Source organism: Sciurus carolinensis, chromosome 6 (assembly GCF_902686445.1).
Source record: "Sciurus carolinensis chromosome 6, mSciCar1.2, whole genome shotgun sequence".
Classification (NCBI taxonomy): Eukaryota; Metazoa; Chordata; class Mammalia; order Rodentia; family Sciuridae; genus Sciurus; species Sciurus carolinensis.
This window is the reverse complement of record NC_062218.1, coordinates 157,585,339-157,613,275: the sequence shown is the minus strand read 5'-3', so window position 1 is coordinate 157,613,275 and position 27,937 is coordinate 157,585,339. Positions and strand designations below refer to the sequence as shown.

General features: G+C 42.5%; 1 protein-coding gene across 1 annotated transcript in view; it reads right to left on the bottom strand.

Moving 5' to 3' along the window:
• The window catches only part of Dock2 (dedicator of cytokinesis 2), a 407,762-nt gene that overhangs the window by 13,004 nt on the left and 366,821 nt on the right, over window positions 1-27,937 (bottom strand). Inside the window, exons 42-46 of the mRNA XM_047555786.1 lie at window positions 26,040-26,121; window positions 24,684-24,768; window positions 23,851-23,937; window positions 18,321-18,497; window positions 17,098-17,181 (exon numbers count right to left, since the gene is read on the bottom strand). Coding sequence (XP_047411742.1) covers window positions 17,098-17,181; window positions 18,321-18,497; window positions 23,851-23,937; window positions 24,684-24,768; window positions 26,040-26,121 — 515 coding nt within the window. The remainder of the gene's footprint in view (window positions 1-17,097; window positions 17,182-18,320; window positions 18,498-23,850; window positions 23,938-24,683; window positions 24,769-26,039; window positions 26,122-27,937) is intronic.

Genomic DNA, 27,937 nt, shown 5'->3' with positions numbered 1-27,937 from the left:
GAACATGAAGAGAGAGCCTATGGAGTGGGAGAAAATCTTTACCATGTGCACCTCAAATAGATTAATCTCCAGGATATTAAAAGAGCTCAAAAAACTTAACACTAAAAAACTGAATAACCTACTCAATAAATGGGCAAATGAACTGAACAGGCACTTCCTAGAAGAAATATGTATGATCAACAAATATATGAAAAAATGATCAACATCTTTAGCAATCAGATAAATGCAAATTCAAACTACATTGAGACTCCATCTCACTCCAGTCAGAATGGCAATTATCAAGAATACAAGTAACAATAAATGTTGGTGAGGATGTAGGGAGAAAGGTTCATTCATATATTGCTAGAGGGACTGCACATTGGTGCAATAACTCTGGAAAGCAATAAGGACATTCCTAATAAAACTTGGAATGGAACTATCATCTGACTCAGTTATCCCACTCCTTGGTATATGTGTAAAGGACTTAAAATCAGCACACTACAGTGACATAGCCACATCAATGTTTATAGCAGCTCAATTCACAATAGCAAAGTTATGGAACCAATCTACGTGCCCTTCAACAGATGAATGGATAAAGAAAATGTGGTATATATACACAATGAAATATTACACAGCCATAAAGAAGAATGAATATATGGCATTTGCCAATAAATGGATGGAACTGCAGATTACCATGCTAAGTGAAATAAACCAATCCCCCAAAACTAAAGGCCGAACATTCTCTATGTTATGTGGATGCTAACACACAATAAGGGAAGGGGGAGGGAAGAATATAAGTTCATTGAATTAGACAAAGAGGAATGAAGTTAAGGGAGGGGGATGGGATTAGGAAAGACAGTAGAATAATCTGGACATAACTTTCCTATATTCACATATGAATACATGACCAGTGAAACTCCATATCATGTACAACCACAAGAATGGGATCCTAATTAGGATATGTTACACTCCATGTATATGTATGTCAAAATACACTCTATTGTCATGTATACCTAAAAAGAATATTAAAAAAAAAATTTTGTGCACAGAAGAAATTAAAAAAAATCAACCAGATCCCACAAATAAACAAATCTCATTTGAAGTATACTTAAGTAGATGGGAAACAGAACCAAATTAAACTTTATAAATAAATAAAAATGGCAAGCATAAACATTTCTCTATAATGCTGAAGGTAAATGGTCTCAACTCTCTAATTAAAAGATAAACTGGCAGAATGAATTAAAAAACAAGACCCAAGTATACAGTGTTTGCAAGAGATGCTCCTTACAGACAAAGACAGTGATAGGCTGAGAGTGAAAGGATGGAAACTGATAGACCATGTGAATGGAAACCAAAAACAAGGAGGAGTAGTTACTTTAATATCTGTGAAGGCAGACTTCAAAAGAGATAAAGGTTGTGTCATTCCTTTAAAGGGAGCAATCCAATAAGAAGACATAGCAATAATAAATATTTATGCCCAAACATGGTATAACTACATAAAAGAGACACTACTCAAATTGAATCCTCAGATAGATCCTAGTACAATAATACTGGGTAATTTAAACACGTCCCTTTAGATAATTCATCTAGATATAACTCAGTAGAGACTCTTTGGATCTGAAAAATATTATAAATCAAATCAACTTAACAGACATCTATAGAATATTTCATTCAACAACAGTTGAATACATTTTCTTCTCAATGGCTCATGGAGCCTTCTCCAAAACAGATCATATTTTAGGCTACAAAACCTAGGCTTAGCAAATGCAAAAAACATTGATATAATTCCTTGCATCTCGTATCATAATGGAATGAATTTAGTAATTAACATGAAACAACCCTACAGAAACTATATAACACATGGAGATTGAACAATACACTTTTGAATGTGATGAGTGGGTGATAGAAGAAATCAAGGGAGAAATTAAAAATTCTTAGATTCAAATGAGAATAGCGATACAACACACCAGAACTTCTGGGACACCACAAAGGTAGTTCTAAGAGGCAAGTTTATAGCTATGAGTGTCAACAAAAGAAAATCACAAAGATTCCAAATAAGCAACCTAATGATGCATCTCAAGGCCCCTGGGGAAAAAAATTCCAAAACCAGTAGAAGGAAGGAAATAATAAGATCAGAGCTGAAATTGATAATATTTAGAACAAAAATTACAAAGGATCAGTGAAACAGAGTTGTTTCTTTGAAAAAATAAACAAGATAGAGAAGCCCTTAGCCAAACTAACCAAAAGAAAAAGAGAAGATCCAAGTTAATAAAATTAGAGATGAAAAAGGAAAAATCACCACAGATATCACAGAAATCTAGTAGATCATTTGGGACTAGTTTGAAAACTTATACTCCAATGGACTGGAAAAACCCAGAAGAAATGGATACCTTTCTAGACAAATACAATGTGGCAAAACTGAATCAAGAGGAAATAGAAAATCTATATAGACCAATATCTAGCAATGAGATAGAAGCAGTAATAAAAAACCTGCCAACAAAGAAAAGTTCAGAACCAGATGGATTCTCAGCATAATTCTACCAGACCTTTAAAGAAGAACTAATGTAAATACTCCTCAAATTATTCCATGAAAAGAAAAGGGATATAATTCTTCCGAATTTATTCTATGAAGCCAGTATCACATTCATACCCAAACCAGATAAGAACATGTCAAGGAAAGAAAACTATAGGCCAATATCCCTGATGAACTTAGATGCAGAAATGCTTAATAAAATATTAGCAAATCATATTCAAAATATTAAGAAGATTGTATACCCCAACCAAATTGGTTTTATTCCAGAGATGCAAGGATGGTTTAATATATGCAAAACAATAACTGTAATTCATCACACAAATAGAATTAAGGACAAAAATCACTTAGTCATCTCAACAGATGCAGAGAAGGCCTTTGACAAAATTCAGCACCCATTCATGATAAAAACACTGAAGAAATAGGGATATAAGAAACCTACCTCAACATTATAAAGCCTATATATAAAAAACTGAAAGTCAACTTCATACTAAATGGTGTAAAACTAAAAGCATTTCCTTTAAAATCTGGAACAAGAGAAGGATGTCTACTTTCACCATTCCTATTTAATATACTGCTAGAAATTCAAGCCAGAGTAATTAGGCAAGAGAAGGAAATAAGTGGACAAAAAAAAAAAAAAAAAAAAACAAAAAAAACAAGAAGTCAAATTATCACTTTTTTGCAGAAGACATGATTCCTTACCTAAATGATCCAAAAACTCCACCAAAATACTGCTAGTACTAATAAACAAATTTGTAAAAGTAGCAGGTTACAAAATCAACATATAAATATCAATAGCTTTTCTGTATACTGACAATGAACCTGGTGAGAAAGAAATCAAGAAAACAATTCCATTTGCAATAACAAACAAATAACACCGAAAACAGGAATAAATAAATCTAACAAAGGGAGGTCAAAGACCTCTACAATGACAACTATACAACATTAAAAAAAGAAATTGAAGAGTACCTCAGAAGATGGGAAGATCTCAGAAGATGGAAAGACGTCCCATATTCATGGATAGGCAGAAATAATATTGTTAAAATGACTGTAATAAATCTACATCATGTACAACCATAGAAATGAAAAGTTGCACCCCATTTGTGTAAAATGAATCAAAATGCAGTCTGTAAAAATTAAAAAATTGGCTGTCCTACCAAAATGATATACAGACCAATACAATCTTCATCAATGCCATTTTTCACAGAACCAGAAAAAATAGTCCCAAAATTCATTTGAAGAATAAAAGGCCCAGAATAGAAAAAGTAATTCTAAGTCAAAAAAGTAATGCTGAAGGTGTCACAATACCTGATTTCAAATTATACTATAGAGCTATATTAACAAAAAATGCATGGTATACTCACATAAAAACAGACACATAACAAAAGTTACAGAATAGAAGACACGGAGAGAAGCCCACACATCTGTAGTCATCTGATCCTTGACAAAGGTGCCAAAAGAAATGCATTGGAGAAAAGACAGCCTTTTTAACAAATGGAACGAGAGAAACTGATTCTCTATATGTGGAAGAATGAAACTAGACCCTTATCTCTCACCTTGCACAAAAATCAACCCCAAATGGATTAGACCAGAAACTATGCAATTCCTAGAAGAAAACATGGGGTCAACACTCCAGCATATAAGCCCAGGCAATGACTCTAAACAGGATACCTAAACTTCTGGAAATAATGCTAATAGTAAACAATTGGGATGGCATAAAATTAAAAAGCTTCTGTACAGCAAAGGAAATGGTTGGGAATGTGAAGAGAGAACCTACAGAATGGGAGAAAATCTTTGCTAACTACTCTTCTAACAGAGGATTAAAATATAAAGAACATAAAAAACTTTACACCAAAAAATTAAATATCTTGACTAATAAATGGACAAATGGATTAAAGAAAAAAAGAAGTACTTCTCAAAAGAAGAAATACAAATGGCCAAAAAATATATGAAAAAAATGTTCAACATCTTTAGCAATTAGGGAAATGCAAACCAAAGCTCCAGAGATTTCATCTCATATTAGTCAGGATGGCATTCATTAAGAGTCCTTTATATAAAATGGCACAGCATTTATATAAAGCCTAGGTAGCACGTCCTCCACTACACTTTAAATCATTGCCAGATTACATATAATACATAATGCAGTACAAATGTTATGTAAACATTGTTGTAATGTATTGTTTAGGGAATAATGACAAGGAGAAAATCTGTACTTGTTCAGTTCAGTCACAGTTTTCTCCCCCCAAATATTTCCAACCCACAATTGGTTGAATCCACAGATGTGAAACCCACAGACCCAGGAGGTCTGACTGTATATTAATGAATTAAATTTGATTATGTCATTTAGCTAGCTGTAAAAAAAAAAAAAAAAAGAATACAAAAAATAAATGCTGGAGAGGACGTGGAGAAAAAGGAATGCTTTTACACTATTGGTGAGATTGCTTAGTACAACCATTATAGAAATCAGTAAGGAGGTTCCTCAAAAGACTGGTCATAGAACATATGACCCAGTTATACCATTCCTTGGCATTTATCCCAAGGAATTAAAGTTATCATACTATAGTGACACATGTGTACCTATTTATGAAGCAGCACAATTCATAATAGCCAAACTATGAAACCAGTCTATGTGTCCATTAATGGATGAATAAAGAAAGAAAATGTGGTATATATACACATGGAGTTTTATTTAGTCATAAAGAAAAATGAAATTATGGCATATTAAGGAAAATGGATGGAACTAGAGACCATTATATTAAGTGAAATAAGTCAGACTCGGAAGGTCAAGGGACATATGTAGAAACTAGTAAAAAGAAAGGTGGGGCTGAATCTCATGGAAATCAAAGAGACATCAGTAGAGGAAAAGGACCAAGGGGTGGGAGGTGGGTGGGGGAGTGCTGGGGAGTGATATTTGCCAAATTATATTGTTATGTGTGTACATCTATGAATATGTAACAAGACCCATTATTGTGTACAACTATAATGAACCAATAAAAATTTTTTAAAGAAAAAAAGGACCCAACTATATGCTGTCTACAAGAAACTCAATTCACTGGTAAAGAAAAGCATTAACTAAAAATGAAGTGTTAGAAAAAGATATCACATAAATGGATACCAAAAGTCAACAGAAGGTATACTCATATGAAATAAGGCTTTAAATTTAAAAATTATAAAATGACATGCATTAGGTCATCACACATTAACAAAAGTATCAGTTTATCAGGAAGATATAAGAATTATAAACATGTATGAACCCAAAACAGTACCCCTGAAATATGTAAAACAAATATTAGATCTAAAGACCAATGGGTAACTTAAATTAAAAGAAAAATTTAAAAAATTTTCTAGAAACATATAAATGATAACATGACATACCCAAATCTGAGATAAAGCCAAAGCAGTACTGAGGGGGAAGTTTATAGCAATGCATACATACATCGAAAAATAGACCTCAAGCAACCTATTGATGCATCACAAAAACTTAGAAAAACAAGAACAAATCAAACCCAGAATTAGAAGGGTAGGAATAAAAATTAGAGTATACATAAAATTAAAACTAAAAGAGCAGTACAGAAGATCAATGAAACAAAGAATTGTTTTTGAAAGAATAAATAAAATTGACAAATCTTTAGCTAGACTGATCAAGAAAAAAGACCAAAATGAAATCAAAGATGAAAAACAGGACATTACAACTGATACCACAATAATGCAAATGATAAGAAACTACTGTGACTAATTGTATGCTAAAAAACTGGAAAACCTAGAAGAAATGGATAACTTCGTAAACACTTAAACCTACCAAATTTAAGAAGAAATAGATAATTTTAATAGGCTAATATTGAGTAATCACATTGAAATGGAAATTAAAAATCTCCCATCTAAGTTGACATGATGAAGATTTGGGCCTACTTTGTCTTCTATTAGGCATAAGGTCTCTGGTCTTATTCCTAGGTCCTTGTTCCATTTTGAGTCTTGTGCAGGGTGAGAGAGTGGGGTTTAAATTCCTTCTGCTACATATGGATTTCCAGTTTTCCCAGTACCATTTGTTAAAGAGGCTAACTTTTCTCCACTGTATGTTTTTGGTGCTTTGGTCTAGTATGAGATAACCGGATTTATGTGGAATTGGCTCTGTGTCTTTTATTCTGTACCATTGGTCTACATGTCTATTTTGGTGCCAATATCATGCTATTTTTGTTACTATAGCTCTGTAGTATAGTTTAAAGTCTGGTATTGCAATGCTTCCTGCTTCACTCTTCTTGCTAAGGATTGCTTTGGCTATTCTGGGTCTCTTATTTTTCCAAATGAATTTCATGATTGCTTTTTATATTCTATGTAGAATGACATTGGGATTTTAATAGGAATTTTATTAAATCTGTATAGCATTTTTGGTAATATGGCCATTTTGACAATATTAATTCTGCCTATCCAAGAACATGGGAGGTCTTTCCATCTTCTAAGGTCTCTTTCAATTTCTTTCTTTAGTTTCTGTAGTTTTTATTGCAGAGGCTTTTCACCTCTTTCATTAGATTGATTCCCAAGTATTTTATTTTATTTTATTTTATTCTTTAAGGTTATTGTGAATGGGGCAGTTTTCTTAAGTAGGCCCAAATCTTCATCATGTTGGCTTAGGACCTGATTTCCTTAACAAGACTCCTAAAAAACAAAAAATAAAACCAAGACTCAATCAATGGAATGAATTCAAACTAAAAACTTCTTCTCAGCAAAGGAAACAATAATGTGAAGAGAGAGCCTAGAGAATGGGAGAAATCTTTACCACCTGCACCTCAGAGAGAGCATTAATCTCCAGGATAAATAAAGAACTCAAAAAACTTAATACCAAAAAATAACCCAATCAATAAATGAGCTAAAGAACATCACAGACACTTTGCAGAAGAAGATATACAATGGGTCAGAAAATATATGAAAAAACATTCAACATCTTTATCAATTAGAGAAATGCAAATTAAAACTAAGATTTCATCTCACTCCAGTCAGAATGGCTATTATCAAGAATACAAGCAATAATAAGTGTTGGCAAGGATGTGGGGGAAAAGGTACACTCATACATTGTTGGTGGGACTGCAAATTGGTGCAACCATTCTGGAAAGCAGTATGGAGAGTCCTTAGAAAACTTGGAATGGAACCACCATTTGACTCAGCTATCCCACTCCTTGGTTTATACCCAAAGGACTTAAAATCAGCATACAACAGTGATGTAGTCATATCAATATTTATAGCAGCTCAATTCATAATAGCTAATACGGAACCAATCTAGAGACCCTTCAACAGATGAATGGATAAAGAAAATGTGGTATATATACACATGGAATATTACTCAGCCTTAAAGAATGAAATTATGACATTTGCAGGTAAATAGATGGAGTTGGAGAATATCATGCTAAGCGAAATAAACCAATCCCAAAAAACCAAAGGTCAAATGTTTTCTCTGATAAGTGGATGCCAATCCATAATAGGGGGGTGCTAGGGAAGAAAGGATGAACTTTGGATTGGGTACAGGGGGGTGAGGGGTTTGGGGTTGGAAAGGATGGTGAAATGAGATGGACATTATTACCCTATGTACGTGTATGGTTGCAAAAATGGTGTGCCTCTGTATCGTGTACAGCCAAAGAAATGAGAAGTTGTGCTCCATTTGTGTACAATGAGTTGGAATGCATTCTGCTCTCATGTATAACTAATTAGGACAAATAAAAACAAATCTCCCATCTAAAAAATGTCGAGTATCTGGTGACTTTGCTACTGAAATCTATAAAACATTAAAAGAACTAATTCTAACTCATCATAAAGTCTTCCAAAAAAACTGAAATGGAAGAACCTTTTCCAAACCCTTTTTATGAGACCAACATTACCCTGATACCAAAACCAGACAAGAACACACAGACAAAAAGTAAACTACAGACTTATATCCTTGATAAACACAGATGCAAAAGTTCTTAGTAAAATACCAACCAATCAGCTCAACAGCATGTCAAAAAGATCATACCCCGTGATTGAGGGGGATCAATCCCAGGGATGCAGGATTGTTCCACCGATGCAAATGAATAAATGGGATGCAGCGTGTCAACAGGATGAAGGCCACAGGATCGTTCCAACAGATGCAGAAAAGGCCCTCAGTGAGCTCAATATAGTCAAGATAAAGTCTCCCAACCAACTAAGTACAGAGGAACATACCTCAAAACACTAAAGTCTGGGTATTAATAACCCACAGTTAATGTCACACTGACTTGGGAAAAGCTGAAAGCGTTTCCTCTAAAGTCAGAACAAAAGTGCAGACTCTCACCATTCTTATTTACTATAGTACTGGAAATGTTAGCAGGAGACATCAAGCAGGAGAAAGAAACAAAGGCTATCCAAATTGGAAAGAAGAAGTCAAATGATCCACATTTGCAGGTGACATGATTTTATGCCCAGAAAAATCCAAATATGCCATCAAAAATTCATTTGAATTTATAAATTCAGTAAAATTTCTGGATACAAAACAGCGACCTACACAAAACAATAGCATTTTAATGCACCAATAACAAACTTGTTAAAAAAGTAATTAAGAAAGCCATCCCATTCACAATACCTACAAAAAATAAAGTGTGTAGGAATAAACTTAACCAAGGACATGAAAGGTCTCTACAATGAAAATTATAAAACCCAACAAGAGACATTATAAAGGATACAAATAAAGGACAAATATCCTGTGTTCATGGGTGAAAGAATAAATATTGTCAAAATGACCCAAATCATCTATAGATTCAGTGCAATTACCATAAAGACCAGTAATTTTATTCACAGATACGGAATTCCTAAAATTCAAATTCATGTGGAACCACAAAAGATCCTGAAGAGTTGAAGTGATCTTGAGGTGGGGGCAGGAAAGAATGCAGGAGTGTTAGGGTCTGGATGTGAGGTGTCCCCCAAAAACTCACCTGTGAGACAATGCAAGAAGATTCAGAGGAGAAATGACTGGGGGTGGGTTATGAGAGCCTCAACCCAATCAGTGAATTAATTGCCTGAGGGGATTAATTGAGTGGTAATGAAGGCAGGTGGGGTGTGGCTGGAGGAGGTGGGGCTTTGGGTGTGGCTTTGGGGTATGTATTTGTATCTGGCAAATTGAGACCTCTCTCTCTGTTTTCTGGTTACCATGTGAGTGACTTCTCTCTACCACACTCTTCCGCCATGTTGTTCTGCCTCACCTTGAGCCCCAAGGAATGGAGCCTGCTGTCTGTGAACTGAGACTTCTGAAACCGTGAGCCCCCACATAAACTTTTCCTCCTCTACAGCTGTTCTAGTTGGGTCTTTTAGTGATGGCAGTGAAAAAGCTGACCAAAAACAAGGAGGCATTGCCCCTGACTTCAAAACTTACTCAGAGCTCTAGTCCTGAAGCAGCATGGTACTGTCATAAGAACAGACCGACCAGTGGGTCACAAGAGAGACCCCAGACAGTGACCCGCAGACTTACAACCAACAGGGTTTCTACAAAGGTGCCAATTACATACAATGGAGGAAAAAAACCCTAAAAACAGTATCTTCAGTAAATGGTCCTGGCAAAATTAGATCGTATATGCAGAAGCATGAAACTAGACCCCTTCCTTTCACTGTATACAAAAATTAATTCAAAATGGATCAATGACCTAAACGTTAAACCTGACACTATGGAATTACTACAAGCAAACAGAGAAAATACTTTAAGACAGAGAAAATACTTTATACCAATAGGGAATGAGTTTTTAGATAAAAACCCCCAAAGCACAGACAGTGAAAGTAAAAACAGACAAAAGGATTACGTCAAACTAAGATCAGCAGAGTGACAAGTCAGACTATGGAGTGGGAGAAGACATCTGTGAACTAGTCACCCAATAGGGGATTGATATCCAGAATATATAAGGAACTCCAACCACTGAACATATACAAAGCTATTCATTTTAAAATGGACTGGAGAAATGTATAAATGCATTCTACTGGCATATACAACAAATGAAAAATTTAAAATAATTTTAAAAAAATAAATAAAAATGGGCTGAAGAACTGAACAGGCACTTCTCAAAAGAAAACACATAAATGGTCAACAAGTACATAAAACAAGGTCATAATCGCTCAGCAGGTAATGCAAATTAAAAACCACAAAAATGTATCATTTCACTCCAGTTGGAGTGGCTATCATCAACAAGACAAAAAATACAAGCTGTGGGGAAAAGGGAAGAGTGTTGGTGGCAAATTAGTACAGCCACTGTGGAAAACAGTGTGGAGATTCCTCAAAAAGTTAAAAGCAGACTGCCATATGTTCCAATAATTCCACTACTGGGCATCCAAAGGACGTGAAATCATAACAAAAAGATACTTGAATTTCCACGTTTATAGCAGCACAACTCGTAACAGCTAGAACATGGAATCAACCCAGATGCCTCTCAAAGAATGGATGAAGAAGATGCAGTGCACACAGACGCAATGGAATGCTACTCAGCCATAATGAAGAATAAAATCTGCCATTTGCTGCAACACGGATGGACTTAGAGGTCATTGTGTTAAGTGAAAGAAGCCAGACACAGAAAGACAAGGACTCCATGTTCTCATGCCTCTGAAGAAACTGAGAAGACAACCTTGCAGAAGAAGAGAACTAGTCACTAGAGACTGGAAAGGGACCCAGGGAGGGGATGGGAAGTTCAGCACGGGACACTGGAGCACAGGCTGCAGGGACCACCTCTGGTTGTTCTTCAGCACAGTAGAATAACCTTAGATTAGAACGACCTGACAGATCTCAAAACGACTAGGAGAGTACAGAAATTCCATATAGAAACATTTGGAAATGTTTATTCCTCTGATTTACTGCACATTGTATACATGTATTGAATTACCCTGATGTGATTTGATTTATAAATATTATGATTTGATTTATAAATATTATGATTTGATTTATAAATAAACCATTCTTACATGAAAAAAGACATTAATAAAATTAAATCAAAAGAAATTTAAAGTCAATTAAACACAAAAAGAGCAAAATAAAGGAAATAGATGAGAAGACATAATGCAAAATAAACTTACAACAAAGAGTATCAGCCATGGAAGGGTTAAAAGGTTTGGGGGGAGAAGGAAGAAGCATATTATGGTTTAGGATTAGGGTTTGGACCTACCTAGGAGAAGGGTATAAAAGGAGACCTAATGGGGGCAATGTTTCATCTGGGACATGATTAGGAGGCACCCATAGAAACTAAAAGGAGTGAGAGGAACAAATTTAGACCATTGTTCTAAAAAGTCAATGCTACTAGAGTTACTTGGCAATAAAATTTACAAATTCCTCCTTCCTAAAAAAGAAAAAAAAAAAAAAAAAGAGCATCAGCCAAGTCAATGGTTGACTCTTTGAAAAGACATAATGATAATACATCCCTAAAAAGATGAGTCACAAAACATAGGGCACCAATAACCACTATCAGGAGTGAAAAGGCACTATCGCCACAGGTTGAAAAAGCATTATAAATAATGAACAAATTGCTAGAAAACTGAAATTTACTAAACAGTACATAAAAAAGTAGAAAATCTGAAAACTCAGATAAATTGAATACATATTTTTAAACATTTCTGGCCCATATGGCATTGCTGGTGAATTCTAGCAAACACTTAGGGGATAAATAAATGCCAACTCTGTACAAACTCTTCCAAAACATTGCATAGGGAAAAATCTTTCACTTTTTTGAGGCTAAGTTAGCTCTGTATAGAAACTGAACAAGGATATTATAAGAAAGGAAAATTATAGGCTAACATTTCTTGAGAATAGGTACAAAAATCCTAACAGCCACATTGAACAGAATGCAGCAAGATATAAAAATGATAATGTATTATGAAATAAGTGGGACTTATTTCATACATGAAGGACTGGCTTAATATTCCAAAATTGACTAATGAAATTCACTGCATTAACAAAATGCAGATAGGTCTCAACAGGTGCAGAAAAGGCATTTGACACACAAATTCATTTGAGATAAACAAGAAAACCAGGCCTAGCGTAGAATGTTTCTAAATCATGTACACACTCTCTCTTCTATTCATCAGTATGGTAAGGCAAAATAAAAAAGAAAAATAAATAAACAGTAGAAGATTGGAAATGAAGTAAAACTTTTATTAACAGATGATAATTGTGGTCAGCCCAGGGAAAGGTTAGAGGTGACCACAGGAAGCCGAGGAGCCCTGAGAGGGCTAGTGGCATTCTGTCCTTACCCAGGGGTGGTCGCCCAGGCACATGCTTAGTGTAAAAACAAAAACAAACAGAAAAACCCAGAGTTTTATGTTTTTGTGTGCACTTTGCTGTATATTTCACAACAAAAATTTCAACGAATGTATTGCAAACATCTTTCCATGCCAATAAATACACTATCTGAAAGAATCTACTGAGTGAATTAAAGTAAGGTTTCCAGGTACAAGACCAACATACAAAAAAAATTCCATTGTGTTCATATTGATAAACAGAAAAGTTTTAAAAAGCAATGTTATTGACAATGGAATCGTAAAACTTCAAATACCTAGAAATAAATCTAATAAAATATGTGAAAGATCTCTATGCTGAAAACTAGAAAACATTGCTGAGAGAAATTAACTGGAGACATACACCACGTCACGTCATGGACTGGAAGACTCCACATTGTTAAGATTATCAATTCGCTCCCAAGTTAACATGCAGAATTAATGTACTCCTAATCACATGTTCGATGTGTTCTTGAAGAGCATAGGAAATGAATGACCTGATTGTAAATGTATATTGATATAAAAGGGTCTTAGAAGTCCCAAGACAAACTTGAAGAGCGGCTACGATTTCACTACTGGATCTGGAGATCCTACTTTAAAGCTGCAGTTTTAACACAGTGGGTGATCAGTACAAGTCTGGACAGACAGACCAATAGGACGAAACAAAGTCCAGAAGGAGACCAACATGCATGTGATCATTTTATACCGAAGGCAGGAGGAAACAGTTGTTTCAAGAAGTAGTGTTAGATTGGTTGGAAATCTGTTATCTGTCTGTTCATGTTAGTCAAAAATGGATCTTGCACATAAATATGTAAGATAAAATAATTCAACTTCAGAAAAAACAGGAAAATGTACTTCATGATCTTGGGGGGTATATTTCTTAAAGTATATGGACACAAAAGCACTAAACACTTAAAAATGACAAACTGGGCCTCATCAGAATCATAAACTTCTCTTCATCAAGGACTTCATTAAGTAAATAGACTAGCCACAGACTTGAAGGTGTGTGCATGAACATAGTTGATAAAGTATTCACATTTGGAATATATATAAACACCTCCAAATCAATAAAAAGACAATACATAAAGGATCTGAAAAAGCACTTTACAAAAGGGTTACCTAATCAACCAGTAAGCACATGCAGAGGACCATTGCTCATGAAGGAAATGCACGTTCAATTCTAAATGAGATGCCACTGCCCAACTACCAGAAGAATTAATCTTAAAGGACTCTGAGTAGGTGTGAGAATGAAGAGCAAGTCAGACTCTGGCTCAGCCAAGGTGTTCCTTACATCCAGTGAAGCTCAACACTCAGGACCCTGCAATTCCACTGTTGTGTACGTACCAAGGGGATCAAGTGTCATGTCCACAAAGGACATGGACAAGAATTCCACAGCAACTTTACCCATAGCATACAAAACCTGCAAGCTACTCCAAGGTTCACCAACAGAGAGGATGAATCAATTGGCATATTGCCTGTGTGCTGTGTATTTATACACAGGATAACAGAAACAAGCCAAACCTCTAATATATGCAGTGACCTAGATAAATCTCATAGGCATTATGTTGAGCAAAAGAAGCCAGATACATAATAGTACATTCTGCACATACTGTTTATATGAAGTCAAAGAACAGGCAAAATTAACCTATGCTGATAGAGGTCTGGTACAATCTGCTGAAGCAAAACATCCTCATACACTCTGACCACGCAATTCCAGGCTTAGGTGGACCCCCAGAGGAACTGTCAGTAGCTGTGACAGTCCCAAATTGAAACCAACTCAATTCTTCATCAGCAAATACATACATTTGGGATAGTTCTACAAGCCACTCATGTAGACCAGCATACAGCCAGGAAAATTAACAACAGCTCTGTGCAACACAATGAGTGAATTCCACAAACATCACACTGACGCGAAAGGCAGTACACTGTGATTCCATCAATACATGTCAGAAATAATCTAAACTACAGTGTTTAAAACTATTTTTAAAAAGCAAGGAAATGCTTCTTGTAAAACAGGAAAGCGGTCCGTCCTGGGGAGGTCTGGGGGTGGCGACGGGGAGACCTAGGAGGTCTTGGAGTGCAGGCGGCCTCTGTCCTCACCCAGGGGCTGTCACGACGGAGCTGCGTTGGTGTGAAATCAATGATCTATATTTTTTATGTGTACTTTTCTCGATGTAATATTTCTCAACAAAAAGTTTCAAAGGAAAAATACCGTGGACATCTTTCCCTGCCAATAAAGTCCTTACAAAGAAGAAACAGCTAAGAAACTGTCGATATCAAAATCTGTGAAACCTTGAACATAAAATGTACTTTGAAAACTTCAGCAGTTTGGGTTTGCCAGTGGTGGAAATACATGCCCCTTTGAAATCTAAGGTTCTCACGTTCTGAGAAAATCCAAAGCTTGTCTAGCTTTGCAAAATCAATGTGCACTTTAGCATTAGGCTCTAGCGGGTGGGCGCTGGCCCAGTTTTATCCATCACTGTATCTCTGTTGCTCAGCATCGTGCCTGGGACACATTGGGGGATCAATAAATAGGGGCTGTATGAATGCAGTTGCTGAGTAAGCGCTCACTCACTCTGCGTAATAATGGGACAGGGCCGCCTTCGCCAGGCTGCATCCTGAGTGCAGGTGCTCAGAGTTGGGTTGGGACACAGACTGGGACCATCTGCTTTGGGGGTTAAGTGGCGTCTGTCACCTGGTGGCCTGTGCTAGAAGGTGACCACTAGGGGCCACTGTCTGAAGGTGCCTAGATCACAGCTCTAAGGAGCAGTAACATCTAATGAACGCCTTTTGCCTCCCTTGTTGATCCAGAGCCCCTCGAATCAGCTCCAAGACTGGTAGAATTTTCTTGGAAGGCACAGTCTTGTGTCAACTGTCCTGTAAGGCTGGTTCATCCTGCGAGTGTGGTGGACACAGCATGGAGAAGACGGACCAGAGGAGAATACAGGCCCATTGGAGAAGGCTAGGCAGTGGTGCAGACTCAACCATAAAGCCAACTTGTCAGTCTTCCTTGGGACACCCCAGAAATATCCAAGCAAGGGAACCACTCGTAGCTTGGTCTTCCTGATTCCCAAGTTGCAGGTGGCAGAGGCAGGGGAGAATGTCATTATTTAATTTTTAAAGGGTATAATGACCTCCAGAAGGATGGAGAGACCTCAGAGACCCTGGGTTTCACAAGTGGGGCAAAATAGAAAATGGAGAGAAAATTCCAGACACACGAATGCATTTGGGAACAGTGCGTCTGAGCAGTGCTTGGTGTTTCACTTGGAAAGTCCCACTTTGCATAAACTGGCAGAGGCAGAGAAAGACCTGAATTAGGAACCCTTATTTTAAGAAAAGAGGCTGCACCCAATGCTTCTCATTACCTGATTTCCCTAGAGTAACAAACGCTCTGCTTTCCTTTGCACAGTGTCTGTGGGAAGGAAGGGAGAGGACCTGCAGCTGCAGATGGCTGCTTTCTGCCTCTGGGCTCCTTGCTCCCCTGGTCCCAGCCAAGTTCATCCCTGTGCGCTGCAGTGATGCATGGTCTGCAAAGAACCCAGGCCTGACAGAGGTCTAGGAGCGGGTACCACAGGCCTGGTCTCTTGAAAGCCCCTATGGGAGGGATCTAGCAGACTGTCTTCTGCAGAGAGAGGGAGAGAAATGAAAGGAAAAAGAGGAAATTGAGAGGAGTAAGCTATGAGCGGTGGGAGGCAGAGAGAGGGAGAGACAGAGGGGAGGGGTAGGATCCAGGAGCTTCCAGCCCAGATGGGGAAGACAGAGACAAAGGAGAGGGATGCGAGGAGGGAAGGACATCGCTGGACACAATGACAACTCTTGAGGCTTGGATCTGCAGGTTGAGCTGCTGCCTGAGCAGGTGCAGAGCCCTTGACCAAGAACCGACCAAACAAAGGCCTCCACTATTTGCAAAGCCTGATCTCCATCTGAGCGTCATCTGCAACACACTGGGTCAGCCTTCAAAGGCAAAAGGTGGGATGGGGGCCCGAGTCTTCTATCATCTGCTAGGTACGTGGTGGGTGCGTGGGGTGGGGGAGGTGGTGGTGGTGTGTGTGGGGGCTGGTTTCCATCCCAGTCCCGCTGTGAACAGCCACCTCCTGAATTCAGCATCCACGGAAGTGATCTTAGCAACATCCAGTACAGCTCTGCTGCCTGGCACCTGTGCAGCAAGGTGTGCACTGCCCCAAAGCTCTGGGATGAACCTGCTCAGGTGTGATACAGACCCAGAAGAGGGCCAAGGGCAAGGGGCAGGGGGACAGGGGAGATCAGCCATGCCAGCAGGAGGCTCGCTGAGGACCAGGGGTCCCGGGAAAGGGCTGGACGCTCCCCCACCAGCTCTACCCTACCTGCCACGCGATCAGGTCCTTGAGGCGGCTCAGCTTGTCCTGGTCCTCGGGGTGGTCTCTGGTGTATTCTTCAGTGAAGAAGGCCTGTGAGGACAGACAGGGTGTGGGGCTTCCCGTTCACTGGCGTGGACCCTAGGACCAGTCTCTGGCCCGGGAGAGGCTCATCTGGGAGGTGCAGGCATGAATTCACAGGAACTTGGTGCACTGCTGGGAGGGACCTGTGGGGGCCGGGGCTGTCTTCTCTTCCTGGAGGCTCAGATCAGCACCCCAGGAATGGGTGCAAACTCCTGGGAGGCTGTTCTCAGAGTGTGGCTCCTGTCCAGCAGCACCCGGGAATGTGTTAGGCACGTTCTCCAGACGCAGCCCAGACCAGCTGCACTGGGACCTCTGGGAGTGGGCCCAGAGCCGCGGGGCCTCCGCCGCACCAGCACACTGCTTCGAGAACAGGGAGGCGGTGAGGAACTTCAGCTGGTGGGCACGCATGGCCTCGCTCATCACAGGTGACCCCGGCAGCTCCCTGGCTCTTCCTGGGGCACACACACACTCACGTCACTTGGTTCCCACCTCTGAGGATGGCATGGGGCATCTGAGGGTACCCAGAAGGACAGAATGCTAGGTGTGGCATTCTCAGCTTTACATCAGTGAACAACCTAGGAGCTCACTTCTGACATGTGTTAGAATGAAGAGTTCCTTCTTCCTTCAGCCTCTGCTAGGTAAAAGCCAAGTAAGGCCTTTCCTGTTCTACCTCCTTGCCAGTAAAACTCGTCTCCCTATGAGAAACTGGTATTCCTCACATAACTTGTATAACTGATGGTATTTCCCTTTTTGCCATAGATACCATGAGGTTCAAAAATGATTTATCAAAACTGTGGGGACTTCCAGAGGGACCTTGTAACTGGAATGTCTAGATCGCAACTCTCCCCGTGGTCTCCCAAGCTGTTTCCACAGCCCTTGGGTTCCCTTTCTCCTCACACATGCCTGTTATCTCCCATCCTCTGCAGAAGTGAGGGGTTTACACGGTCATCCCAGAGCCTTCCCGGAACAGAACCGCCTGGACCTGCCCAGTGGGACGCGAGGCCCTGATGAGCCCGAGGCTCCTGCCCCAACCCAGGGAGTGGGGATGAGGGTGGGGAGGAGACGGGAGCTCAGTGAAGACAGATGAGGTCCAACCACACCCAGTGTCCAGGGGAGAAGGGCAGGACCTGGAAAACGGAAGCCCTTACCTTCTCGTACTTGGCAAAGCCGCCCATGACGGCAGGGTCCACAATGCCATTCAGGAGCATGGAGAGCGGGTTGATGGGCAGACTCTCATCACTCTGGTACTGGTTGATCACCATCAGGATCTTCTCGTTAGCCGCGGACATGGTTTCAATGGCATTCTCCAGGGGGCTAATTGTGGTCTGTTGAAAATAAGATCACCAAGCAGAAGGCCGGAGCAGGTTGCGTTAGAAACAGTTATTGGTACTGATTTCACATGGGGTGGAAATCCAAACGAACCCGCCATCCAAACTCCCTGAGGGGCTACGGCAGGATCTGCTGTCCTTAGCAGGCTCTGGGGCCGTCTGCCTTCTGGGAGAAACAGGCTCCCCTGGGGGGCAGAGGCCAACTGTGTCCTGGAGGGGTTTCTACCTCCCCAGGTTGAACACACTCCAACTCAAGCCCCTGTGTTGGCTGAGAAGTCGTGAGGGGGCATCAGCTAGAAAGACTGAGAGCTCAGGATGGCACAGCTGGTCCTGAGATGTGGGAGTGTGCTGACCCAGGTAGAGCCAGGCTAGTTGGACGGTAATGAGAAACTTCTCTCCCGTCTTTTACAGAGCAGTATAAACAGTGCCTTCCAGTGGCAACCGGCAAACAGAGGTTCTCCAGAGCCAGGGATCGCAAGTGGGAAACTAGCCAGAGGTCCGCAAACATTTTCTGTACAAGGGCCAGAGAGTAAATATTTTAGGATTTGCAAACCAGATGGCTTTGTTGCAATCACTCTGCTATTGTAGGAGGAGCAGCTACCAGGAATATGTAAATGAGCGAGCAAGAGGGTTCCAGTACAGCTAGTCACAGAAACCAGCGGCAGGTGGAAGGGGGCCCGCTGGCCGCAGTTTGTAGACCACTGAGCTGATTAAATTAAAAGCACAAATCTTGGCTCCGTGGCTCTCCAGCTGTGTGACCTTGGGCCAGGGTCCTAGACCTTCTAAGCCTCAATCAATTTGTTGGTAAAATGGGAATGAGTCAATCCATTGCAGAGTTCTAACGGAGCTATTGTTAATGCTCATGGGTGTCCAAAGAGGGGGTTGAGGGATTTGAGAAAATGTCATGGAGAAAGGGACCCTAAATACATAGTGCCGCCTCAGTGGCTTTGTAGTGAAGATGAGGTCACGCAGCACCTGGCAGAGCGGAGCTCCTTAAAAACACGCCCCGCTGGCTCCGCGCCTACTGCACGAGAAGGGCAGATCGGCCTCTGTGGCCCTGTTCTTGGTCGTCGTCTTAAACCGCTGCCTTAAGTCCCTGTGAAAGCACAACCTTCTCACCCTCTTCCCTGCAGCCATGATTTTGAAGTTGGGAATTCCCGCAGTGAGAGGTTCCGGGGAGTAGACGCCCTCTCTGTCATAGCCACTCTGTCCCACGTGCATGCACACCCTACAGTTTCGGCTTCCTGTTACTACCACAAAATACCCGAGGCAATTAACTTACAAGGTTTATTTAGCTCAGGGGTCTGGAGGTTCGAGTCTAGCCATGGTAGTTCCACTGGGGTGACCTCTGTAAAGGTGCCAGAGGCAGGGGTGGGGAGCCTGTGTCAGAACAGCCCGCTCACGCCACAGGTCAGGAAGCGGAGACTAAGGGGCAGGGCCCAGAATCTCTTTTGAAGGTGCAGCCTAAGGACCTCCCTTGGGCTCCACCTCTTAAGGGTCCACAGGGCCTTCCTGCACCCCCCCCAGGACAAAGCTTTCACGCGTGGACCTTTAGGGGACGGATCCACATTCAAACCATAGCCACCCCCCACATGCACACACACAGTGTCAGCCAGAGGGGATGCCCCTCAGCCTGGCATCGCTGCGGTCCACAGTCCCTCCAGCTGAACCCCACGGGCTAGTGCATGTCACTGTGCGGACCAGGCCCACAGAGCTCTGCTAGGCTGAGGTCGTGACAGTTCTAAGGAGAATCCAGCAGCATGACTGGACTGAGCCCAGCCTGCACATGGAGTCCACCAACAAGCGCGGCATCTGAAAGATGCGGGCTTCACCGCGAGTCATTAAAAATGGAAAGACCTATTGACTGCTTGCCTCCTTATTTTTAAAGCTATTTTTGATTTCCAAATCTATCCTCATTATAGCCATTGGGAATGGAGAATGAGAATAGCTTTGGCTTCCCACCTGAGGGCATTTGTGTAGGCCAAATATGTAACTCAGAGCAGAGAGGGCACGTGTCTGGTGGAAGGCGCGGTGCCAGGAGCTCCTGGCAGGCCCAGGAGTAATGACGGAGGTGATGGGGATGCTCCACTCTCCATTGCCTCCTCCGTGCCAGCCCAGGTGCTCCACCACTTCCTCTGACCACAGGTTTGGTCATTTGCTGGAGGTCAGGTGGTGGCAGGGGGGGTGAGCTGTCAGGTGTCCCTGAGTCCCAAGGCAACACACGTGGATCCCACTGTTAACAACCTGCCACCAGCTGCGGCTGGGACTCGGTCAAGCCCTCCAGACTCTGGCCTCCTTGCTAAGCTGAGCCTCGACTTGTCTGTGGACAGTGTAGGTACAATACCCCAGCCCACTCAATGTGAAGCAAAGGCGTTATTCAGGGAAAGTGGGGACACAAATGTAAAAGTGGGAGGGGAGGGGCTCAAACAGAAAGAGGAGGTGGTCAGAGCCCTGGCACTCAGGTGGCTTTGCCAGTTGTTGGAAGGCATCCCATCCATTCAGCCTTCATATACCATGTGGTGTGATCGTAGCCACCTCTACTCTGACGCTGATTGCTTTGGCCATTCAAGTCCCTCCTTGGACCTCAGTTTTCTCAGATGTGAAATAGTATAGCTGGACAAGAAGCAGGAAAGACACAAGAAAACTGCAGGCCAAACCAAGCCCACGGCTCTGTTCTCCAGCAGGCACACTGAATCTAATTTTTCCAGGTTAAATTGAGTTGGGGGGAGTTGCCACTGAAGCTGGCCACAGACTCCACTAGTCCCTGTGGTCTTCATGTGACTCTCTCATTTATTTACCTTATCTTGCTGAACTCTAAAGATATTTGAATTTCTAGCTTTGGGACTTACTGACCCTGGCCTCCCTTTCAGTTCTGAAATTCCATAGTTTTGCCATCCCTGTTTTACAGATGATGCAAACTAAGAAGAAAAGAAATAGATCACTCATCCAATATGAGTCATGCAGCTCATTAATGACCAAGTGGAATTTGAGTGACCCCTAGACTTGGGCTCATTGTACAGACTACAGTTCTCAGGGCCAAGAACAAATAGAAGCCCTCAATAAATAAGCAGAATGTACAACGTACACTGCAAGGCCAGCAGAACTCATGCCTCTATACAAACCGTACTGGAATCATGGCAATTTATGAGAGGAAGACCAGGGAACAAGATACAAGTTCATATAATGAAAAATTGTGCTGGGAAATGAAGTCACTTAGCAAGCATTAAACTTCTGTGTCTGAGGCATTCTGAAGTCCTTGGTAACTCATCTCAGGCCCCTAAGAATGAATTTGTTCTAGTCAAGTTTTGGGCATTTTCCCAACTCCTACCAGAAGATATGGGGATAAAAAAGGCAAATAAAAATGGTGACTATTTTTTCCCTAAATTCATAATCCTGAAGTCACAAAGTACAATACAATTCAGATACGATGGGTGTCTACATATTATTAAATTGACTGATTTGCTTAAATATTCTTGAGCATCTATGATGGGTTTAGGACTAACCACTCTTGGCATTTGGAATATGGCAGAGAATAAAATAGACAAAAATCTCCATTTTTCTGGAATTGATAGACTAAGGGAACTTAGACTCTAACACATTATATTTAATATTCTATTAATGTTAAAAATCAACACATAGGAAAATTACGTGATCAATCAGGAGGTGATAAATGCCTAGAGGAGAAATACAGTCACAGGAGCACTGGAATGTGCTCCCTGTTTGCCTCCAGAGTAGCGGGAGTCATGGAAGAAGAGGCACCTTGCTGAGCCCCACCAGGGCACAGGGCTCCATGGAGCTAAGGGGCAGAGGCCTCCGATCATTGGAAAGTGTCTGCTTCCTCATCTCACAAAAAACAGGATTAATGATAGTGTCCCCTGGCTTCCCTGAAGGATGAATTCCACAACCTTCCAAGGACACTGGAGTTCATGGATGCCCCAGTCCATTATACAAAAGTGCATAGTATCTGGTATATGCACATCCTCCCTCGTATCTCAGATGGTCTCTGCATGACTTATAATTCCTAATATGATGTAAACGCTGTGTGAATATTGTTACTCTGCACTGTTTAGGAATAAATGACAAGAGAGAGGAATCCGCATGCATTCCATTCAGATGCGATGTTTACCGGAGTAGTTTCCATTTGCGGTTGGTTGGGCTGTGGAGGGAGCCTGGGCCTGCTGAGGGCCGACAGTAGGCACCTCACAGGGTTTTGTGAGGATTACATGGATGAGGCCATCATTCAACCTTCAACGCAGTGCCTGGAACACTTGCTAAACCTTATCCAAACAGGAGCATGCAGACACGCTTCCTTTCCAGGGTACTGTTTGCTAGGTGGGCCAGAGACACTCTGGAGAGGAGAGAATGAGACCAGTCCAGGTGGCTGATACAGATTCACTTCATTTACTAACCTTGAACAACCCAGGAACTCACTCTGCACCTCAGTCCCTCACCTGTACAACGTGGAGAACAACAACATCTGTCACGGGGGTTCAAGTGAGCAGCTGAGAACATGCTCAAGAAGGTTTTGTTGCTATCTTCATTTTTATTCACCTTTCCCAAGGTCTAGGCCATGCCTATAAAAAGGATGCAGGGCTACCAAGCTGCTGGCTCACTGGAAAGAGGTGGGCATTATGGCCACAGGTGGAATGACCTCAAGGTTTCAATACAGTAGCTCAAAGACATCAGTCAGAAAACATCCCTCTGCTCACGACTCTGTTTTGCTTACAGAAAAGTCAACGTCCTACTAATGGTCTAGAATCAGAATACTGTTATTCACCCCTCACTCATTCTGATCTGTATAAAAACCTGCTCTGGCCCCAGGGCCTTTGCTCTTGCTGTCCCCTGTTGCAAAGTCCCTCTCTTCAATATCTGAATGGACCACTTCCTCACTTCCTCTAGGTCTTTGCTCAAAACCCTTTGACAGAGGTTTATTCTATTTTAAATAGCCACCATTCCTCTGTCACTTTTCTAATTTATTTTTCTCCATCATGGTTATCACCAACCCATATTTATTTTGGTTTTTCAGTCTGTCTTTCCCTTTAGAATGTAACGCCATTGCAGAATCTTCAGGTCTTAGAACAGCACTTGACATGTGTTAGGGACTCATGAAGTAGTTTTTGAATGATTCAATAAGTAAGACATCCTGAATGTGTTCCCATTAATAAGGGATCCTTACCACCACACTGGACCTTCCTCTGAAATAGCAAAATTCTTAGCAGCCAGAGGACATGGAGACCGTAAGGCTTGTGGAGAAGCAAAGTATATGCTCTCTGCATAAGAGAGTTCAAGCCTTTGGATTCTGGCCAGAAATGTGGCTTTCTGTGTCTGCCACGATTGTGCCGAGACTCACCTGGGACATGTGAACCACCTCGAACCAGCGCAGAATGCCCGGTAGCTTGTAGGCAGTCACGAAGGAGGTCCTTTCGATCCACATGGACTGTCCGGGGCAGGGAGCAAGGCAGAAGAGCAACACACTTATCAAAACTGGGCACCAGAGCAGCTTGGCAGAGACCCGGTGGCCCCAGGGCACCCCGTGCATCCAAAAGCAGAGGAAATATTGCAAGATCCAGAAGCACCCTCCCCACCCCTAACACTTCTTGGCCAGCGTGAAGCTGAAGCTCTCTCTAGACTTAGACCAAGTAGGTTCTATCTGGATTTATTAGCATCTGAATTTTTAGGCAATGTTGAATGTGTCCATGCACATTTTCTGATGGAGTGTCCATAACGTTCACTAGATTCTCAAAGGGATGGGTGACTCCCCAAATATTAAGAATCACAGTGGCAGAGATTGGGGAGAGATTCAGAGCTGCCTCCTCACTCTGGCCTTGGCCCTGGGGATGGAAGCCAGGTCCCAGCTGGAAAAACACACACACACTAGTTGCACACAGGGCACAGAGGTGACTACGTCGCGGTGGCTTCTCATTGGTGTTTGCTGGAAGGTTTGACTTCATTGACACCCTTCTTTGCCTGGGCTTTACCTCCTGAAGTACCTGAATGCCCTGTGACTGATGAGGTCACCTGACACGCTCAGAAGACTCGTGGGAAAGGGAAAGAGACGAGGCAGGGGAATGGATGCCATCAAACCCACGGACCTTCAGTTCTTTTTTTGATTTTGGGTCAAGTTCCCTCCATTCTGAGCTGGTAGATCCACACCTTGGTTGCCCAGGATAAAGAAATACTCACAGCAAACTCATTCTCAGGGTCTACTGTCCCCTTGCGCACGGGCCGGGAGTAGTGGAATCTTTGCACGTAGTTGGATTTGTAAAAGCTGAAAGACAGGAAGGAAGTGAGACTCCTGGCGGCCAAGCCCAACCACTAACATCCGGTCTGTGCCTGCACTGTCCACAGAAGTTCATTACAGTATCTTCAGGTCTGGCAGAGTCCTTGTGGCAGCATTTAAAATTGGTTTCTATGTTCTGGGTTGCCTAACATTGATTCTTGCACAGGCTTTCCTGGTGGGGCGATTTAGGAAGGTAGACTGGTCTTATACCCTTATCAGAACATGGCACCCCAAAAGTAATGGGCAGTTGGAATTGGAATTCTGGCATTGGTGCAGATGGGGCAGGCTGGTCATTTCCTGTGGCCCCACTGAAAGATCTAGAGATGCCTAGGTGCCTCATGTCCCAGGAGTAGCCTCCAAGGATTTCTCCCAGAGTCGTAGTCATCCCCCAAATCATTTCCTGACTCTCGAGAAGGAGGGCACTGTGCTAGCTGTGAGCTTGTCCCCTGCCCATGGGAGCCGACCTAGAGGGTGAGGGAGGCTGCAGTCCTACTTGGGCCACTGCTGCCCTACAGTGGCACGAGGTGAGGCTGCTCCAGGGACCGCCTCCCCTGCAGCATACAGCCCTGTCTCTCCCAGGGGAGCCCCTGCTGCTCATTGCTCCACCCAGAGGGGAGGTCTTAACCCAAGACACTCAGGTGCTCTTGGGTACCTGGCCTGGGGCACAGGTGGGGGACTATCTGGGCAGCTATGGGGGTACAGCTTTGTGCCCCACACTGCCCGCCCCACGTGGCCTCGTCAGTGACCTTGTAATCTGGTAGGGACTGATTGATACCTGCCATGCTGCTTCCTCTGTCCCAGTCTGAACATGTCCATTGTCAATGTCCAAATTTACCCAATGCTAAAAAGATGTCCCTTTGGCAGAACCTGCTCAGCATGCCCAAGCTGCCCTGTCCCTGTCCCCTACTCCCCAACCTCCTGCCACCTGTCCTGCCCACACTCTGGCTACAGGTTCTTCGGGGCCACTCTGGGATCAGCCTGAAGCAGGCTCTCTATGTCCACTTCAGTGAATTTCATCAGTGCCCACTGAGCATTTGCTGTGCTGTAAAGTCAGCCACAACCCTGTCCCTCCCATCCATCTCTAGTCTGGGCCTTGTTGGGGACAGAGCCCTGTTAATTGGGGGTGATTCTTCTCCCAAGAGGAAAATGGGAACAGATTGGCTGAGGAGAGAAGGACACTGGTGCTGCCTGCCATGACCCCAGCACGCCACCTCGGGAGTCCCACCCCTGTTCCCCTCCCAGTGGGCTCTGGGTCTTACTTTATGATCTGGTCAGGCACGGGCTTGTTCTTGAACCGTGGGTGCTCATCCAAGACAGGCTGGACGGTGAAACACTGGATATCTGGAGTCCCTGAAGTTAAGGACTTGAAACAGGTCTGCGGACCACAGGGACAGCTCCAAATGCAGAGTTCCAGCTGCCAGCTTGCAGGCCATTCCTTCTAAGACCACTCATTATTGAAGGATCGGCCGCACGTTGCTGGCCTCTAACAAGGCCCTGATGACCAGTTAGCCATCACCATGGTCCTCAGCAGAGCTGCTTGTCACCTTGCAACCCTACCTCAGGGCTCTGGTTCTGATAACAGAGTGGGTTAGTGGTAGGTAATCATCGTTATCATTGCCATATTCTCATTAACAGTAACACCATCTAATGAATTTATAGCTCTCCATCAACTGCAGAGTACATCTCCCCGTGGTCTTATTTAGTGTCTCCAATTCCACTGGATGGCATTTAACCTAAATAATCCCTGTTAAGGTCCCAGAAATCAGGGAACTTGTTGGAGGTCACACAGCTTTTAAGAACAGAGTAGGGGTTTGCACTTGGGTCTTTTAATCCTGTGCTCAAAATTCTTTATTCTATACTCAGAGGTGGTCCTCTGGCTGGCCCCATCAGCATCATCTGAGAGCTTGTTAGAAACAGCAGATCTCAGACCCTACCTCAGACATTGAGTCAGAATCTGACTTTAAAATATCCTTGAGCGAGTCGTGTCCATCATAAGGCTGGAGAAGTGTTGCAAACATGCACTCCCACATCTGGTGCCAGGACCGTAAGGAGTCCTGTCCAGCCTTAGTGGGAATGAGTCCCAAGCTTGATTAGTGATGCCTGCCATGAGCACAGATACTGGAGAGGCACTGTGTGGGCCACTGTCATGCCTATTCTGGACCTGTCTTCATTCATTTTAAGCTGGTAATGCGGCAAACGAAATGAACAAAGTCAGTGGTCCCTGGTCCCATCCTGACCCATTTGTCCTTCCCTACCTTCCATTTCTTCTTTATTCATCTCTTCTTTTGGGTATTCAAGTGCTCTCCTCCTCTTTTCTACCCAAAGACAACTATAACTTCAAAAGTCTTGCCTGGGCCTGATATGTCTGCCAACCAAAGATTTAAGAGCCCTTGCTAGCTCTCAAAGCTACGTCAGTATGGGCATAACCCAGGTTCCACCGTTATCTCTGGATATCCAACAGAGTCTACTATTCCCTGTGCTTGGACTATTCCCCTCCACTGCCTTGTGCCCCTGTGAACCCTTCAGGGGGTTGTCAAATGCCACAGTCCACGAAGACTAACTTCACCCCAGTCGGGAACTCTTTTCCTTCCTTTGGCTTTGCAGGTGCTTGTCAGTACTTCCCATAGGATCAGCTCTGAGCTACCCTCTCCCTCCCTCCCCGGCCATCCCATCCCCCTGGAGGGCAAGCTTTCTGACGGAACAGGCTATGATTTTTTAGACACACAAGAAATGGGTAAAGGAGAATTCCAAATTCAATTGCCTCTCACTGATAAATTTACTGTACGCTACTTTATTGGGGATTTACTTGTTTTACCTCTAGAGAGTATTTCCACAAGGAAGGAAAGAGGGCAAAAGACTGAACCCAAATGGATCGATCTTGATGGAAGCATTTCTGCAAACCTCAGGAAAATCATTTTCTTCCTAAAGCCCTAAGGCCTCCTCCTTAGGGAGGGAGTCACTCTGGATTAGCCAAGGAGAGCAACTAGCCAACTACAGAGATTCAGATCCAGCTCATCTCCTGTTTCTGTCTGGTCCACAAGCTAAGCATGGATTTTATCTTTTCAAATCACTGATGAAAAAAGAGCATTTTGTGACATGATAATAAAGTGTGAAAATAATACCAAGTGTGACATTGCCGTGCCCATAAAGAAGGTGT